At 40.1% G+C, this 17,920-nt stretch overlaps 1 protein-coding gene across 1 annotated transcript in view; it reads right to left on the bottom strand.

Moving 5' to 3' along the window:
* The window catches only part of elp1 (elongator acetyltransferase complex subunit 1), a 19,125-nt gene extending 1,205 nt beyond the window's left edge, over positions 1-17,920 (bottom strand). Inside the window, exons 1-34 of the mRNA XM_047353400.1 lie at positions 17,801-17,920; positions 15,474-15,657; positions 15,236-15,388; positions 15,061-15,142; positions 14,822-14,902; positions 14,608-14,693; positions 14,316-14,506; positions 14,017-14,140; positions 13,797-13,890; positions 12,995-13,225; positions 12,742-12,912; positions 12,305-12,383; positions 12,016-12,171; positions 11,788-11,894; positions 11,473-11,576; positions 9,737-9,790; positions 9,548-9,653; positions 9,338-9,453; positions 9,084-9,157; positions 7,694-7,772; positions 6,402-6,481; positions 6,172-6,309; positions 5,974-6,059; positions 5,702-5,850; positions 4,889-5,012; positions 4,715-4,812; positions 4,392-4,593; positions 2,959-3,020; positions 2,718-2,780; positions 2,563-2,623; positions 2,331-2,444; positions 2,122-2,221; positions 1,910-2,037; positions 136-287 (exon numbers count right to left, since the gene is read on the bottom strand). Of these exons, the coding sequence (XP_047209356.1) occupies positions 136-287; positions 1,910-2,037; positions 2,122-2,221; positions 2,331-2,444; positions 2,563-2,623; positions 2,718-2,780; positions 2,959-3,020; positions 4,392-4,593; positions 4,715-4,812; positions 4,889-5,012; positions 5,702-5,850; positions 5,974-6,059; positions 6,172-6,309; positions 6,402-6,481; positions 7,694-7,772; positions 9,084-9,157; positions 9,338-9,453; positions 9,548-9,653; positions 9,737-9,790; positions 11,473-11,576; positions 11,788-11,894; positions 12,016-12,171; positions 12,305-12,383; positions 12,742-12,912; positions 12,995-13,225; positions 13,797-13,890; positions 14,017-14,140; positions 14,316-14,506; positions 14,608-14,693; positions 14,822-14,902; positions 15,061-15,142; positions 15,236-15,388; positions 15,474-15,623 (3,795 nt within the window). The 5' untranslated portion in view covers positions 15,624-15,657; positions 17,801-17,920. The remainder of the gene's footprint in view (positions 1-135; positions 288-1,909; positions 2,038-2,121; positions 2,222-2,330; positions 2,445-2,562; positions 2,624-2,717; positions 2,781-2,958; positions 3,021-4,391; positions 4,594-4,714; positions 4,813-4,888; positions 5,013-5,701; positions 5,851-5,973; positions 6,060-6,171; positions 6,310-6,401; positions 6,482-7,693; positions 7,773-9,083; positions 9,158-9,337; positions 9,454-9,547; positions 9,654-9,736; positions 9,791-11,472; positions 11,577-11,787; positions 11,895-12,015; positions 12,172-12,304; positions 12,384-12,741; positions 12,913-12,994; positions 13,226-13,796; positions 13,891-14,016; positions 14,141-14,315; positions 14,507-14,607; positions 14,694-14,821; positions 14,903-15,060; positions 15,143-15,235; positions 15,389-15,473; positions 15,658-17,800) is intronic.

The following is a 17,920-nucleotide window of genomic DNA, read 5'->3' as shown; positions in this document are numbered from 1 at the left end:
ATAAATGACGTTTTTGGTGCCTGAAATAAAACTTCAAATATTGAATTAAACTATAGTTTTATTTTACAATCATTCATTTTCAGGCCAATAAAAGGACACAGTATGAACAAAGTGACTTCTAGGTGTTATATTTACCGGAGTGTTGCTGTTCAGCAGGGCTTCAGGCCACACCTCAGGAACAGCTCCCTCCATCGTCTGCAGGGCTTCTTCATAGACCAGCTGCAGCTTCTCGGCCTGCTTGTCAAACTGGAACAGCACCAAGGACTTAAGGAGGCTGTGGATCTCCTCTGTGGAGGGTGGAGGGACATATTTAGATTTATTTTTTACACCGTAAGACCCCGTTTTATGGACCTCCTAACTGCTTTATTTATCACAGCATGTACAATGCAGGCACTTTCTAGAAAGTGCCACATGAGCAGCACCACTGGTTTCTTTATGAGGTTTCTAAACGTTTCAGCAGGTTAAATTTAAGACGGAAAATAAGTGAGGGAACTTATCGACTTACTTATCTATTACCTTACTTAATAACTCAGCCAGTTAAATACAACTTTGTCAACTTAAGTTGTTGTTGTTCACCTCTGGTGTTTGATTTCAGGATTTGACCACCTAAATGACCGACTTAAACGCCTTCATACAGAACAAAGAAAGCATCGTATCACTGACAGCAGGTTTTACCCAACCCAAGGCAAACCATGTTAACTACGCATTTTACTATTATGAAGGGGTAGTTATTGAATGAGTAATACAATTAGTGGAATGAATAAAATGAAACATTTGAAGAAGAACAGAATGTAGAAATTATAACATAACTGAATGTAATTTGAGATCTGGTATGGAAAAGTGACTGTTTAAAACATTTTTTTTAAAGATCTAAAATTTGAAGCCCTCTAAACGATACCTATTACCAGAAACTGCAACAATATTTTCATTGGCTAAATAACATAGAACAATTGAGCATCCTCTGAAATGGTCAATTGTAATAACCCAAACCATTTTTGTTCATGTTAATGTACAGCCATCAAATGTTATAATAATGACAGTGACCCTAAAGCATCATTAATAGAAGCTCGTAAAGACAGAATACCTCTAGCTCAACCTCAAAGAAAGACAAGAAAAAAAAAAAATGATGCACCACTTCTTCTTTTACTCCCGACATTTCCCTTTCAGAGGTTGCTATAGCGAGTCATCTGTCTACGTCTAACGCTATCTTCTGCATCATCTTCTCTCACACAAACTACCTCCATGTCCTCTTTCACTCTATCCATAAATCTCCTCTTTGGTCTTCCTCTAAGCCTCCTGCCTGGCATTTCCAGCCTCAGCATCCTTCTACTGATGTACTCATCATCCCTCCTCTGTAGATGCCCAAACCCTGGTGATGCATCAATCATTCAAAAACAGTCCATTTTCCCCTGATCGGTTCTGATCAGCGGTCCAACCACCAGTGGTTATTGTTCACTGTTTATTAAATGTTTCAAAACTGAAAATTAACACTTTTTTCAGTCTGTAATCAAACAGAAAATCCATTTTGTTTTCAGTTTCAATGAAAATCTGATTGAGACAAATGCTTTGATGCAAAAATTAGGATAATCCTGTAATCTCCTAATTTCCTATCGAAATCAGAACTGTTACCTTTATCAAGGAACCTGGAGCACAGTTTTCCTTTTATGGGGAGGATTTATGACATTTAAATGCAACATTTGTTTCAGTCCTTAGAACGCAAATCCCAATCGGCAGGTCAGACCTTGAAGAAAACTGGAGACCGGTTTTAGCCAGTAAAAGCCTGATCAGGGCACCTGGTTTTTGGATTATTATGGAATAGATTTAAAAACATCTGAACCTAAGCAGGCTACGTTTAAAGCTGGACAATGGGTAAAATAAAGAGTATAATCATTGAGTCCTGTGCTTGTACCTCTCATCTTGTCAACAGTGGAGATGATTTCACTCAGAGCATGCATTAAAGCTCTGTCCTCCATCGGGCTTCCTTCCTTCAGACTCAGCTTCTTTCTCTCTGCTTTCCGGCGGTTCTTTGACGACCTTCTGCAAGAGAAATCCAGACACTGAAACCAAAAGACAGAAAAACATTCCAATATTTGACATTTTTTTAATGTTTGTGTCTCTTACGAGGAGATTCGGGAGTTACTCTGAGAGTACTTAGAAGCGGTCATCACACTGCTAGCCTCTGAGTAAAGCTCAGCATCAGGGCAGTCTGGACCTTCTTCATCTAACAAGGAACAGAAACTCATTTAGAATAGAATATTAAAACACATTTTGATGATATGAAATGTGGAATATATAAAAATCCTCATGGATTTATCAGAATATTTTCTCACCAAGCATATCTAATCTAGCCTTTTCTTTCTGCTCCCGAACCACAGCCAAACGGCTCCTGTGCCGAGTAAATGTTGCAACCTGAGCCTCTAGGAACCCTGTTTGACTGTTCACAGCTGTGGAAAAAAAAAAATGCAACTTTTTCCCAAATTGCATGTCTTTGGACCCCCTTTGCATGTGATCTTTACTTTTAGAAAAACTACAGGAGAGTCACTGTTCTGTCTTTCATCTTACCTTCTAACAGGGCAGGTTTCAGGTTGGTTTCAGTGATATCCTGTCTGTTGTGCATGTAAATCTTGAACAATAAAATAAACAAATTTTAATACCCTACAGCTTAAAAACCTTGAACTTTTTCAATATGACAAAAAAAGGTGAGTTTGTTTACCGACCAGTCTGAGCGCCTCCTCCCAGACTGCACCAGTGATTAGAGCCAAGATGGCTTCCTCACAGTCCTGTTGGAAATAAAAATAGAGGTTTATAATGAGACCCTTAACCAGCAGCTTTAGACAGAGAGGAACATGTTGCTGCGATAGTGATTGCATTTAAACTTTAACCTTTTCAAACTATGACGTTAAATTTCTAAATGCAACAATGTGATACAATAGAAGCCATTTTATTTAGTTATCTTACTTTGGCGTACTGGTCCAAAAGCAGAGCGGCTTCTGAGTATCGCCTCTGCTCAGTCAGCCTCTCTGTGACAGAAGGCAGAGAAAAACTGAATATACAAAGTCATAATTATACCTGGCTGGATATTTGATCTCTCTTATCAGAAATGGTAGAGCTAATAGAAATTGATGGGTTTTCAGGTACTTAAGCAACTTTTAGGCATACTCCATATATTTTTCTATAGGGTTTAGAGTGAAGCCTAATGTTAGCCTGCTTTATTCATTCCAAAACCAGTTTAAATGTCTGGGATCATTGTTTAAGTTTCAACCATCTAGTTTTTAGTTTTAAGAGGAATCTGGAAACAGTCCTTTGTCTTTGCTATTCCACTCACTTTCCAGCGCCACTGTCAGTAAAACAGACCCTCAGCATGATACTCCCACAACCATGTGTTGAGGTAAAATAATGCTGTCACTGATATTCTTGCGGCCTCAACCTCTCCCAGTCAGGATGTCGTGAGAAAGAACAGATGAAGAGCAGGGAATTACATGCTTGACAGCTGGTGCAGTGTTATTAACTTTGATGGCCTCACCCTGTCTCCTACAAACAAATCTTGTCATTGTGGTCAAATGGCTCTATCTTTGTCTCATCTGATCATAAAACTTTTCTCCAGAACGACTGGGCTGGTCAATGTGGGCAAGTTTTGTATTTGAACCAGTGGCTTTTTTCCTGGTCAGCACTCTCTCAGTCCATGTTGATTTTAAATGTGTTTTGCTTTGTACAGTGACACTGGCATTCCCTCATCTTCCAGTTCGTGATATGATTGAACTGGCGGTTCCTAGGTTGTTCCTGATCATTCTAGCCAATTTTCTTTCCACAGAAAGTCACAGTTCAGGTCAGATTGTTGAAACTTGGAGCCAGATCCAAAAACACATTCAAACACACATCAAAACAGATTTTGGAACAGATAAAGCAGACTTGTAGATGATCAAAAACAGGGTCTGTGCCAGGAACCCAGAGCTAATCAACGTATCAAATTGCAATCGTCATCACAATATAAATGACTGTAATGTTGCAATCACAAAGAACTGCATGGATGAAATATTTGGGTGGCCATAATGATTCAGGCACCATGAATCAAAACTCTGCTTACCAATAATAATTACAAAAGTATTGGTTAATCGGAGCTGATATCATCATCCCAATACTCATTATAATTTTGCAATGTTAAGTTTTCCTGATATCATGCAGCAATACAGGAAACCATCTAATTCAAATGAATTATGCCCATTCTGCAGAAGAGCTGTCAAATATAAAGCTAGAATAAGGGTGGCTTGTTGATGACAGCAAACATTTTATAGTTTCTCTGCAATCAAATATACTCATGTGCCAACTTGTGACTCACACTGCATCTGTTTGCTTTTCTGTCGGTCAGTCAGACAAAATGTTGTCATGGTTACCTGCCAAGTCTCTGGCCAGTAGGGCTAACTGGTCCGTTGGTAGCGGTATCTGCTGTGCCACACAGATGGCGTTTCTCCAACTGGAGCAGCTTGTGAAAGCCTGCAGTGCTCTGGCTGGTAGGCCACATCGCCACAGCAACAAGCCGGCCTGCTCGGCCTGTTGCTGCTCCACCAGGTGCTCAGCATACGCAGAGCTTAGATGCTGAAGGCAAAAAGTTAAATCTAGTCATGACTGAATGACTCTCTTAGGATATCTAACATGATGAGTAAAGGGAGGTAGAGAGGGGATTTAATTCATAGAAGCTCAAACCAGAACAGCTCACCTTGTACTGAGGACTATCTGTTGTGTACAACTTCAGAGCTTCACTGAAGAGTTTCTGCTCCTTCACCAGCTGCAAAACTTCAGTGAAATGTTCCTCTCCTGAGCAAAACAAACAGTATACAGGTCACACATAGCTGTAACCTAACCTCCAAACATATTAGGGCACGTTACTGACCAGACTTGCTGAGATGGACCAAGGCCTTCCTGTAGCGTTTCAGGTGTTTGTCGATGGTGTAGCGTTGGTAGTTTGGCTCCAGACTCTTCAGCATGTTCAGGAAAGGAAGGTACTCTTTGGGATCCTGAAAGGATGGAGAAGAAAAGAATATTCTGCATTATTTCAACAGTATTATAAAACTAAAAGTAGGAATATACAAATGTTTTCCAATAACCCTCCCAAAAACCTTATTTATACAGACATCTAAAATGAGGGTGGACTTCTCAGGTCTGTTGAACCAGGTGAACATCTTCTATAACAAGTGGGTACCTTCAGGCCTTAATGGTTTGGTGTCCTGGAACGTTTAGATGTTCTCCTGCTTCAACACACCTGTATGGCTCATTTGAAGACCTGTGCAGAACCTGACTGCAAACAGATGAGGTAGTTCAGCCTCCAAGGACAGATCTGAAAGTTTCAGGACACCGGCCCTCGCGGACTGGAGTTGCCCGCCCCTGAATAAGTATTTAATTTAGATTCTAACACAACAGTTGCAATGAGGTTCTTTCATGATTTAGAATTAAATAAATATATTTTGTTGGTTAATATGTTTATTTTTATTAAACCTAGTAAACTAAATGAAATTATTATGACATTATCTAAAAAAAAACTCTCACAACAGAGCTGATTATCTGAAAAGATTCGAAAGGTCCTTAGTTTCTAAATGAAAGACGGTAAAATATATCAACCATCTTAATTCTAAATAAAGTAATGTGGACATGGATCATCTAACAGCTAAAGTATCAAGGAACTGATGTCTCCTGTGACGTCTCGTACCTTCTGTGATTTTTCAGCCACCATGAGAACAAGGTCGAAGTCGTACGTCCCAAGTGAGTGTTCGTACAGATCGTTGACATTGACGAGGAAGAGGAGGTATTTCAGTGCCTCTTCAGCACTTACAGCTCCTGCAGCTGCAGGAGGGTTTTCTATACGCACACAAAGACATCACTTCATCACATCATTTCATGGTGAAATAACAACATGCATAAATGAAAAACCACCAATGCACATGATGCATCTCCTGCAGATCATCAGTAAGCATGGCTCACCTCGCAGCTCATGCACTTTCTGCAGAGCGACCTCGAGCTCGGGAACAGTCTTCTTCACATAAGCAGTCAGTATGGACAGACAGAACCTTTAAAGGGGAAAAATGTGACCAGGATTCTCCAAAAAGAGAGATAAGACTATACCAATCTCCCTCCTACCAGTAGCATTAACAAATAAACAAAAGGCCAAACATCACTGACTTGTTTCGATTCATTGATTCCATGGCCTTCCGTAAAGCATCACAAACAACATCAACTTTTTTCTGGCCTGAGATGGACGGAGTCTGCGATGGGCCGCCCTCAGGCCGGGGATACATGGTGCAGCTCGTATCCTCCTCTCTGAGCACAAAAGCAGAGCAAAAATCTCTGTTATAATACAGGGTTTTCCCTCAAGTCACAAGCCTCTCTTTTTAAAGCTGACCATGTCTTACTTGAGCTCAGTGAGGAAGAGGTTAATGTGGTTGATGGAGTTGAGTTGTGTGATGAAGGTCTCAATGTTTTCCAGAAAAACCTTAAAGCGAAATAAAAATCATTTGTTGTTAATATTTTTTTTATTTGTCTTCACAGGTTATTACCCCTTAAAAAAAACCTCCAGTAACCTTAACCATCTCTTTTTTTTCTATACATGTTGAGGTTCAGGGTTCTGACACAATTTCCATTTTTTTATATTTTTTTGTATTTATAAACCCCCAAAACACAACTGAACTAAATGAATCAAGAAATTATAATTTAAATACTATTTTTTATTTTTCTCGACCGGAAAAGGGTGGCTTGTCCTCTTCAGGTTGGAGGGGAGTTCCTGCCTCAAGTGGAGGAGTTTAAGTATCCCGGGGTCTTGTTCACGAGTGAGGGAAAAATGGAGCAGGAGATCGACAGACGGATCGGTGCGGCGGCCGCAGTAATGGGGCGCTGTGCCGGTCCGTTGTGAGGAGAGAGCTGAGCCGAAAAGCAAAGCTCTCAATTTACCGGTCGGTCTACGTTCCTACCCTCACCTATGGCCATGAACTTTGGGTCATGACCGAAAGAACGAGGTCCCGGATACAAGCGGCTGAAATTACTCCCTCAGAGATAGGGTGAGGAGCTCGGCCATCCGGGAGGGGCTCGGAGTAGAGAATGGTTTTGCATTCATTTAACAAAGTACATTAACATTTACTTATAATAAAACAAAAGTGGGAATCACATTTGTCTAAATCTACATTCAATAAACTTATTTATATAGCTCTGATTTTGAACAAATGTCTCACGACAATTTACAATACAAATAATAATAATATCAAATATTTATTACAGAAATGTAGTCAATTCAATCCAACCATAGAAATAGATTCAAAATCAATAACATACATTCTAATTCAATCCTAATTATGAATAAATCCATTCAAGTTCAGTTTATTGTTCTAATTAGTAAAAGGTTTTCTATTGAAGGAAATCCAGCGACATCGAGTCACTGCATCTGAAACAGTTGCTCCTAAAGAACGTTTGTCTGTGCAAGACTAACATCTTCCTGGAAATAATGTAGGGAACCAGCGATTCAGAGGATAAAAATGTTTCTAAGCAGGGAACCACTGAATGTTTTCTTTGCTGAAGCTACAAAAACATTAATAACCACTTTAATATATTTCAAAAAACATCTGATTCCTGATGCAATTAATGATTCTCCGCAAAATATGCTTAAGGTTTGTTGAGAGCTGCTACAGACCTTCCTCCTTAAATCCATACATACCTTTGGATTGTGATCATAAATGAGGTTCAGGTTGATCCTTAACTTCCTCATACACTCAAAGGCCTCTCTGAATCTCACGCTGTAACAAAAAAACATGGATTAATAAAACAAATGTGAAAATCCTTTAAACATCTACCTTTGGATCCAGTGGGAATGTGTTTATCAAACATTTGCTTCTTGATCAACTGAGTTTGAAGTAGTTTTGCTAATTTATCAGCATGGAGAACCATTCAAGGGCCGCAGCTAACAGTAATGCAGACTTTAAACGTAACCGTTAAACGTAAAATAATAAATATTTAAAAAATGTAGGTTTATAGTTCAAAAACCAACATGATTGTTGTGACATTTAGAAACTACCGCTGTGTTTCTATCATGTTACCCTGAACCATATCCTTTGAAAATTAATTACCCCGAACCCTCCGTTTCATCTGGATGCGTTTCCACTACTTTGCTGTTTATGTAAATGATGTCCACTGAAAACTCCTCTTCTCCCAACAATAGCAGCAATTCCCTTTTTCAACCCTATTAAAGTAACTTCAAACACCATTCAAAATAGCTTGGTTGGGGGTAGTTTCAAAAGTACAGTGCCTTGCAAAAGTATTTTGGTGGTGGACGCATCATGGTGTGGGGGGATGCCTTTTTTAATATGGGACAGAAAAAATTATCAGAGTTTAGGGAAAGAAGAATCCAAGTAAACACAGGAAATCCTGGAAAAGATCTGAGATCTATGTGGAAGGTTCACCTTCCAGTAGGATGACCCTAAACATACAAGCAAAGCTGCAGTAGAATGGCTTAGATCTAAGTATATTCATGTGTTAGAAAGATCCCATCAAATTCCACAACTAAATCCAAGAGAGAATGTGTGGCAGACTTGATAGCAGTTCAGACACTCTCCATCTAATTTGACAGCTTTACGTGAATAGCAAAGAAGAATTTGCAAATATTTCAGTCTCAAGACGTGCGAACCTTGAAGAGAGATAAAACAAAAGACTTGCAGCTGGAACTGAAGCAAAACCTGATTTTATAAAGACTCAGTGGGGCTGAATACAAATGTGCCCCACATTTCAGATGCCTATGTGTAAAAAAAAGGGATATCTTTGTGTTTTCTTTGTGTTGGTCTCAAAAATAATATTCTCATGAAATACTTTGAACTCTGTGGTTGTAACATGACCAAATCAAATAGTATAAATACATTTGCAAAGCCCTGTACTACCTCCTTATCAGAGCTGTTTTCTGGGATAAATGATGGTCCCAGAAAACTACCCTTGTTCCTGGAAGTGGTTCCTGAAGTGGAAACATCGATAGAAGTTTTGTTACAAAAGAGTTCACTGTTAATCGGTTATGTGATACACAACAAATCACAGTCTAACTGGAATGATATTGAACTCACCTATCTAACCACTTCCTTAACTGAACCAGAACCAGTGCTCTGTGCTGAATGGTCTCCAGATTTCCCCGAGGCATCTGAAAACATAAAAAATGAATCGATGAACCCCACTGAATGTAACATTTTAAAATTAAGAGGTTTTGATTGTACCCCTGTGAGTTGGTTTCACATGAAAACAGTCACAGAAAGGCATATTTGTAGGAAATTTAGTTTTCTCTTTCCATTTAATACCATGAATAAATTTGTGCTCAGCTGACCTGTAGAATCACTCTGGTGTCCTGAGGTACCACAGTGACGATCCTGGATCCTCTCTCCACTCGCCGAAGGGTCTCATCGTTCTGACCTCCATCAGAGGACAAAGCCAACTGCAGACCTGCAGTAAGACATCCCATAAGAAGAAATGTGCACCATATGCAGGATGACAGCTCTTCCTGGTGTCTCACAGCTTTTATTTGTGTCTACCTCACCTTTAAGTGTGAGCGTGCTCAGCTGGAGGCAGCGGCAGGTGTGGGAGTGTGTGGTGATGAGCAGGAAGTCATCGCAAACAGCAAAGGAACTAACATTGGGTGCAAGCTGAGGACAAAGAGTATTTCAAAAATGTTATGCTAATAAAACTATTAGTAACTGAATACTAATAAAACACTTAGACTTTGCACCTCTGTGTCTCCAGCATACAGGTGGGATCTGTCTGTGAGGCCAAGCAGGTATTCCTGCAAACATAAAGGAAAGAACGGAGAAACATTAAGACCAACAATTTTTAGGCTAAAATTCCATACTTTTCTACAATCAAATTTCCCAGTTTTTTGTCCATTTTAAGCCAGGTTTTTAAGTATAAATAAATAACAAATGTTGCTGTGAATTTATGGCAGATGTTCCTAAAGTGGTCAGACTGTAATTGTAGACAGGGAAGAGGATGGATGAATGGGTGGAGGTCATTAGGTCATTCAGCCTGTACCATCTGGGAAGGGGGTACAATCAATGGAAATAAGCCATAGCTGTAATTGCGTGCATTTACATTTGTGTTTTTAAAAATGTTCATTAATGCACGATGTCCCTCCTTAGCAAATAAAATAAATGAAATGGATAAACGGATAGGTGGATGGAACAAACTGTTGACTGATGGATGCATGGATTGATGGACAGATGCAACTTATCTGGAAATGGGATGAGGGGGAGAGGTATCCCAATGCTTGTGGTTTTTAGTATAACAATGACCACCAGTGGGACCCTTTGTGGGGTTCCTTGAGATGACATTGTTGTAAATAAGCGCCGTTTAACTAAATAATCTGAACTGAAACTATCTGTGTAGTTATGCTGCTATAGGCTTAGGCTGCTGGAGGACATAACGACCACTTTCACCCTCTTCGCTACATTCTCACACTACTCTCCAATTTTGCATTATTTGCTGTTATTTCAGCTTTTAACCTTGTTCTCTCTTTTCTCTTCCTAGAAGCTACACCTGGCCTGACTCTGTGTCAGCCTGTGACACCTTTCTAGAGAGGGGCATCGTCCAAGCTTCTGCTGGCAACAACTTAATGCTCACCTTCTACAGATGATCCTCATAGCCCTGTCTTTTAGTGTTTAACCCTTTCTCTCTCCTAGACATGGAAATTGACAGAGCTTTTACTGTGACTAACTCTATGTGCTCTCTTTCAGACTCTAACCTTGAAAACTGGCTTAGAGTTTATCTGTTCTTTCTTTCTAGATGAAATGACTAAAGGAGCTACATCCATTAACATTTACTTTTCCTTCCCATAGAAAGTACTTCTGGATCAGTGCTTCTTTGTTCTTTTTGTGTCTCTGCTCTGTTCTCTCAAACCCCCAGTCGGTCGTGGCAGATGGCCGCTCACACTGAGCCTGGTTCTGCTGGAGGTTTCTTCCTGTTAAAAGGGAGTTTTTCCTCTCCACTGTCGCTACATGCATGCTCAGTATGAGGGATTGCTGCAAAGTCAACGCCAGTGACTGTCCGCTGTCTCTATATGCTCATCCAGGAGGAGTGAATGCTGCAAGTCACTGACTGGATGCAATCTGCTGGGTTTCCTTAGACAGAAAAACTTTTTATCCAATTTGAATAAATAACTAAATCCGACTGCACTGTTCAATAGTTAGGATTAATTGGAATTTATGAACCTGACTTTTGTGAAGTGCCTTGAGACAACATGTGTTGTGAATTGGCGCTATATAAATAAAACTGAATTGAATTGAAAAAAACATCTAAAAATATTTCCCGTTTTGTTTCTCCAATCTTTGAAGACTTTCCAGGTTTCATAAAGAAGCTTCAGTGGTGCCCTAACTGATATGATCAATGATTATGTATAAACAAATACCAAATTAATATTTAACAAGAAAACAACCCTAAAGAAGGCTGTGTAGTGCATGGTGATCTTTCTACCGTTCCACTGATGCAGCAGAGAGCCGTCTGGATGCAGCGAACAGGAAAGTTGACGCTGCAGCCATTGGAGTCATGCCAATCTTCCACTGACAGCTCAGGGCAATCTGCACAAACATGAAACAAAAGACAACATTTTGCAGACAATACATTTAATGTAAAGTTTCAATGCATGTCATAAATATCCACAGTCATGGAGCATGAATGAATGAATGAATGAATAAATAAATAAATAAATAAACAAACTTTAGGACTGTCTGTATCACTTGAATAGGGCTACCAAAACTAGAAGCAGCAGATTATATTTTGTTTCCTCACCCCAGAGGAGCTTCTTTATCTGCCCATCTTCCAGCTGTAGAGCCAGAGTTCCAGTCTGGGAGAGGTGAGCCGTACTGATCACAACACCTTCAACCTCCACCTGAGACCTGAGGAAGAAAAACAGCATGAAAAGAAAAAAGGAAAATCACCAGATCATTATAAATACTTATATAATTCTTATAGCTCTGTAGGAAAGATGGCAGGCAGGAGGATGCGAAGGCTGCAGACCTAACAGCGAGTGTGTCAGCAGCATCCTGAACTGGATGAAGCATCAACAGGGTGGAGGCGTTCGGCAGAATACCCGAAGTTACAGCTAAAAACAGCTCATCCTGCAGCCACAGCAGCTGTCGCAGGGCAAGAGGGTCGTTCTGATGAGATGTCACTCTGCAGGATGTTAAAAAATGTTGAAGTTAAAACAAAGGAGTCAGTGTCTCTTCTCTAAGAAAGAATGAGGCACATACTGAAAGGAGCAGAAATGTGTCAGAACATTCACAAACAACAAGGTTTCTTTAATTACCTGAAGGTTTTCTGGAGGGAAAGAGGATGAGACAGAATTCTGAACCCATCTGCTGTTCTGTCCGAATCTTCTTTTGAAACTGTATACACATAAGATACTGTATAAATAAAAGTCCAGCCAGAAAAAAACAAAAACAAACAATAAATAACTTAAAGTCAGGTACAGAAGCCGACAGAGGCCGCCCTTCTATAAATATATTTTCGGTGTTTTTGTCAAGATAAAGGGAAAATCATCTAATTATCACAAGAAAAGGAAAAAAAAAATCCATATCTTGTCATAACTGCATAATTTTCTCATTTTCATAATTTAAAATCTGTGTCACATTTTCCCATGCTTCATGCTGGCTAATCCTGGATGGCACTTCTGTTGCTACACATGCAGACAGGCTGGGATGGTGCATTTTAATACTGCCCGTAAATTCCGTCTAAATCCGTTACCTTTTCCAAACACTGAGATCTGTCCGTTGGAGGTGAAAACTGCAATCCTATTGGTCCTTGTAGGCTGACAAAGGAAAGTCACCTGGTTGACTGGTGACTTCAACTGTAGCTCGAAAGAACTCATGGGAGGAGGAACCACACACTGCCTGAAGGTTGTCACCAGGACTTTTTCTGACAAAAGTTAAACTAATATTAAACTCATGTTATAAAAACAACAAGATACTGAACAAAATGTTGTCTTCTTCATGTTCACCTCCATCAATCACAGCCACGCTGGCGTCATCAGTCATGTCCAGTCCGGGGCTTCGCTCTGTTGTCCAGCCCCAGTCGTAGGTGATGCTCGTCCAGTTGTGGGTCAGAACATGGAGCCAGAGAGGGCGTTCGGGGTCCCAGCAGAAGGAGACAGGAGCTTTCTGGGGGTCTCTGTCGAAGTCCAGGCTCTGCTTCAAGTACCAGTGGTAGTTTCCCACCGTCCACAGCTGGACTGCAGGAAAAAGAAACGAAGAGTAATATCAGAGATGTTAGAGGGAAAAAAATAAAAATGTGTAAAAGGGGCAATAACCTAGTTGCAGAAGTGTGCACAACCTTAACATAATAATTGATTTGATCTTCATCAGCCTTCTTCTGTCAATAATAATCATTCTAAATAACCTCAAATAAAGCTCTGCTGTCCTTGTGAGTTTCCTCCAGTTGCACCCTTTATTTAAAGTCATAGTTTGCAGTGACATTACAAAGGGTCAAAAGGTTCTTGTTGCAAAGTTATCAGTCAAGGGAAGAATACAAAAATATGAGGTTAAGACAGACACCTGTAAAAGGCAAAAACCTAGAACAGCAGTGACTTTACAAAGAGTTCTGGCTGTGTTCTAAGACGATAAAAGCCTCCTGCGTTCTCTACTCAGGAGTAAGTAGGGTTTCATTTTAGAAACATTTTCTTGCTGGCTGAAATCAATCAAACTCCATCTGTCAACCATTAGCTCTCAAAATCTCTCTCTCAGTATTTCAACAAAAGAATGTGTCCTAATGTATACTTCTTATTAGGTCTGTGTTGTGCTTACTGTAACTCTTGACCGTTCCATCCGGCCCCGCAGTTAAGTCCTCCAACCAAACAGCTAAAACAGTGGAATCGCTGTTCCACAGCAGCTCCTTCACCTAAAGACACACACACACACACACAATAATGATTTAATAATGACGTTGGGTGACAACTAAAATTCTTGTTTATCAAAAGTTATTCATTTACATTATTGGACAAAGATTACTGGAGCTTAAACCTACCTTGACTTGGTCTTTACTGAATGGTAATGTGAAGTCTCCATGCAGCAGTCCATTCTTCTCCATGAACACAACACTGTGTTTGTTGGGATGGCGCTGGGAGCTCGCAATCAGGCTACCTGAAGGTCTGAAACAACACGTGAAGCTTCAAAACAGATTTTAAGTACTGATATTCATGAAAAGCTGATGCTGTTTTTATTTTTATCTATGTTGTTTTTCACACAGACAAAATACACAACCTAAAGTTGTGTACTATAGCCTGACGTTTCCAACATTTAAGGAGATTTTGAAGTAGTTCTCACTTCCAGCAAAGTGCCTGCTCCAGGCCGTTGATAGGCTCACTGGTAGCTTGCAGAACACCCTCTCTGTTCCAGACTCGGACCTTTCTCGCTCCAGTCTGGGGACAGATGGCGCTGACAGCAAATAGCTGACCATCTCCTCGCCACGTGACTCTGGGTTTGCGGTCGTCCCAGGCCACGGCAGGCTGCGAATCCTGTGAGAAAACATTTAAATCAGACCGAAAAAAACTTAATGTATGTTCAGTTAAATCTTGTCTTTGAAGCAAATCCGAAGTCTGATTACATCATCACTGACCTGGATCTTCTTCTGTGCTGCCTGTTTCCCCTCTGAGCCATGAAACTGAGTCTCCTTCTTTCCCCAACCTACCGTGATGAATTTCCCTACAAAACAAAACATTTAGACAAAAACAGTTTTCAATTAGAAATATTCAAAGCAAACAATAGATATACAATTATGAACCATCTCCTAACTCTCTTGTCTGAGAGAAGTTCATCTGAAGCTAGGGTACCTTCACCAAAATCATCCTGGTGGATTCCAACCTCAGTGACTGGCTCAAAATCTTTGGTCATCATGATAATGGTTTCCTGTCCTGTAAACAAAGATAATCATTGATTTAGTCATTTATGGGACTGATAAGTATTTCTGTGGTCTCCATACGTGAGTGAGTGGGTATGGATCTTTTAAACAGTGGTAAAAGGAATGAAGTCTGAAAATACAAAACATTTTCTCATACATTTCTGTACTGACCAGTTGTAAGGATGACAAGCTCTTCATCAGGACTCCAGCTCATAGATGTAAGACCGCTGCCCACACTGCCGACACACTCCAACTGTGGAACATATAGCTTTTTAATCTGCATTCTCTTCAACACAATTTAGCAGTGGGCTGAAAAACATGGACACCCCAACAGTTCTTCACCCACCTGACTGGTGTTGAGGTTGAAGAGAACAACATCACCGGCTGCTGTGGCCAAACATGCAGACTGAAGCTCAGCTAGGTCCTGCAGTCCCACCACCACCCCGCTGCCGTCCTCTGGGAGGTAACCGTCTGCTGTTAACGAGGCTTCACTGACAACCTAAAGAAAAAAACAAGGAAAACATAACAGTCGGATCAAAGAAACCCTGCCATCTTAAAATATACAGAAATGAGAAGTACTGCACCTCGCCAGATTGTGTGTTGTACTCTATTACTGAAAACTGAGAGGCGATGAGCAGTGAGCCGGTGTCGGACCTCACAGAGAAACACTGCGGGGAGCCAGGACCCTGCAGCTCTGAGTTCCGTAGGCTCTTCAGTAGCTTCAGATTCCTCATTTTACCTCAAGGAATCGTGAAGGCCAAAGACAACCTGAAACAACGAGACAAACCTACTTTTATCTCATCACATCAATCCTGCAACAAACCACAGTGAATAATACAATTCTGGTGAATCTATTTTATTGTATTACTTAATAATGTTGTATTGCTTTATAATGTTGTCTGCTGCACAAGAGATAAATGAACAATATTTTAATAGCAAAGTTCTTCTTCATTTGCTTGCTACAAGAACCTGCAAACATTTTGTCAGAACTGCAGCAGACAGGAAGAAAGGTATCTGGAAAACTCCTTATAACCGTTTATAACAATTACAATTGTCTGTCATTAGGTTTTATCTTTGAAAATAAAAAGATCTGAAATACCTCCATCAATTTAATTACAGCATAGAAAAGAAAACCTGCAATGGGTCCTTTGCTTGTATCAAAGTTCTTTGTGTTTTTGTAAGACCCTAGTATTTTCAGACGATCTTACAATGTGCAGCTAAGGAGTCACTTCAGCCTAAATAAATCCCTCAAAATCTCTACAATTCTGAAGGAAGGGCATGGACAGAAAGCAAAGGTTGGTGCCAAGTGATTTATTATTATTTTATTATTATTATCCCACCTCTGTAAAAGTAAAGCTGAAAACTACCTAGAATCCTGTGTGGTGCCGACAGTGGAAGAATGCTCATACAGTCCATATTTGGGGTTACTTTACATACAATTGAGTGGGCTTGAGTCGTAACGTAGCTGCAAGATCAGAACATTCCCCGGAACCGAGCTCCACTGAGAACCTTTGGTCAGTTCTCAAAAAGCAGGTGGAGAAACAGAACCCAACAAACTGATCAACTTCAAGCACTAATGAGAAAAGAATAGGTACCCATCAGTCAGAATATGGACTAGAAGTTGATATCCAGCTTTACAGTGTGAGTTCCTTGAGACGACATTGTTGTAAATAAGCACCGTTTAACTAAATAATCTGAACTGAAACTATCTGTGTAGTTAGGCTGCTATAGGCTTAGGCTGCTGGAGGACATAATGATCACTTTCACCCTCTTCGCTACATTCTCACACTACTCTCCAATTTTGTATTATTTGCTGTTATTTCAGTTTTTAACTTTGTTCTCTCTTTTCTCTTCCTAGAAGCTACACCTGGCCTCACTCTGTGTCTACCTGTGACACCTTTCTGGAGAGGGGAATCGTTCGAGCTTCTGCTGGCAACAACTTAATGCTCACCCTCTACCGATGATCCACATAGCCCTGTCTTTTAGTGATTAACCCTTTCTCTCTCCTAGACATGGAAATAGACTGAGCTTTTACTGTAATTAATTATATGTGCTCTCTTTCAGACTCTAACCTTGAAAACTGGCTCAGAGTTTATCTGTTCTTTCTTTCTAGGTGAAACGACTAAAGGAGTCCACTAACATCCACTAACATTTACTTTTCCTTCCTATAGAAAGTACTCCTGGATCAGTGCTTCTGTGTTCTTTGTGTGTCTTTGCTCTGTTCTCTCAAACCCCCAGTCGGTCGTGGCAGATGGCCGCTCACACTGAGCCTGGTTCTGCTGGAGGTTTCTTCCTGTTAAAAGGGAGTTTTTCCTCTCCACTGTCGCTACATGCTCAGTATGAGGGATTGCTGCAAAGTCACTGACTGGATGCAATCTGCTGGGTTTCCTTAGATAGAAAAACGTTCAAATCAATTGTTAGGATTAATTGGAATGTATGAACCTGACTGTTGTGAAGTGCCTTGAGACGAATTGGCGCTACATAAATAAAACTGAATTGAATTATATGTAACAACACTAATGAGTAAAATCAGTAAACGTTGAATATTTGCATACGTATGATGATCTTTTTGACGAACGTCACTAAAAGCAGTAGTTTTTTTTTTTTTTTTTTTTAACAACTCGCTCACTTTACCAGCTTAACGCTCAACAGTTTCTATTGAACACTTCCCTCAGCTATGAAAACGGGTTTCTAATTTGTCACTGATAATGAAAGAAATCAAATCAATCGATCACAAACTGAAGTGGCATTATTATAGACAACAAACAACTCGAATTATTGACCGCATGCTCTTTCTGTCCGAACATGGAACTTGGGGTGTTTGCTTGAGAATTGGGTACATAATTTTCACTTCAACAAAAAATAACAGCTTTAACACATTAGAAAACATCAGGAAAAATGTAAATCTCACCGTAAAGATGTAACTTCAATAAAATCTCTTTCCCCGATTATCCAGCATCAACACCACAACAACATACATGTGATTTTGTCCAACTCTTCCCCTTTCACCTCTGACTCATTCCGATGACGC

Source organism: Girardinichthys multiradiatus, chromosome 23 (genome assembly GCF_021462225.1).
Source record: "Girardinichthys multiradiatus isolate DD_20200921_A chromosome 23, DD_fGirMul_XY1, whole genome shotgun sequence".
In the NCBI taxonomy this organism is placed as follows: Eukaryota; Metazoa; Chordata; class Actinopteri; order Cyprinodontiformes; family Goodeidae; genus Girardinichthys; species Girardinichthys multiradiatus.
This window is presented reverse-complemented; position numbering and strand designations above follow the sequence as displayed.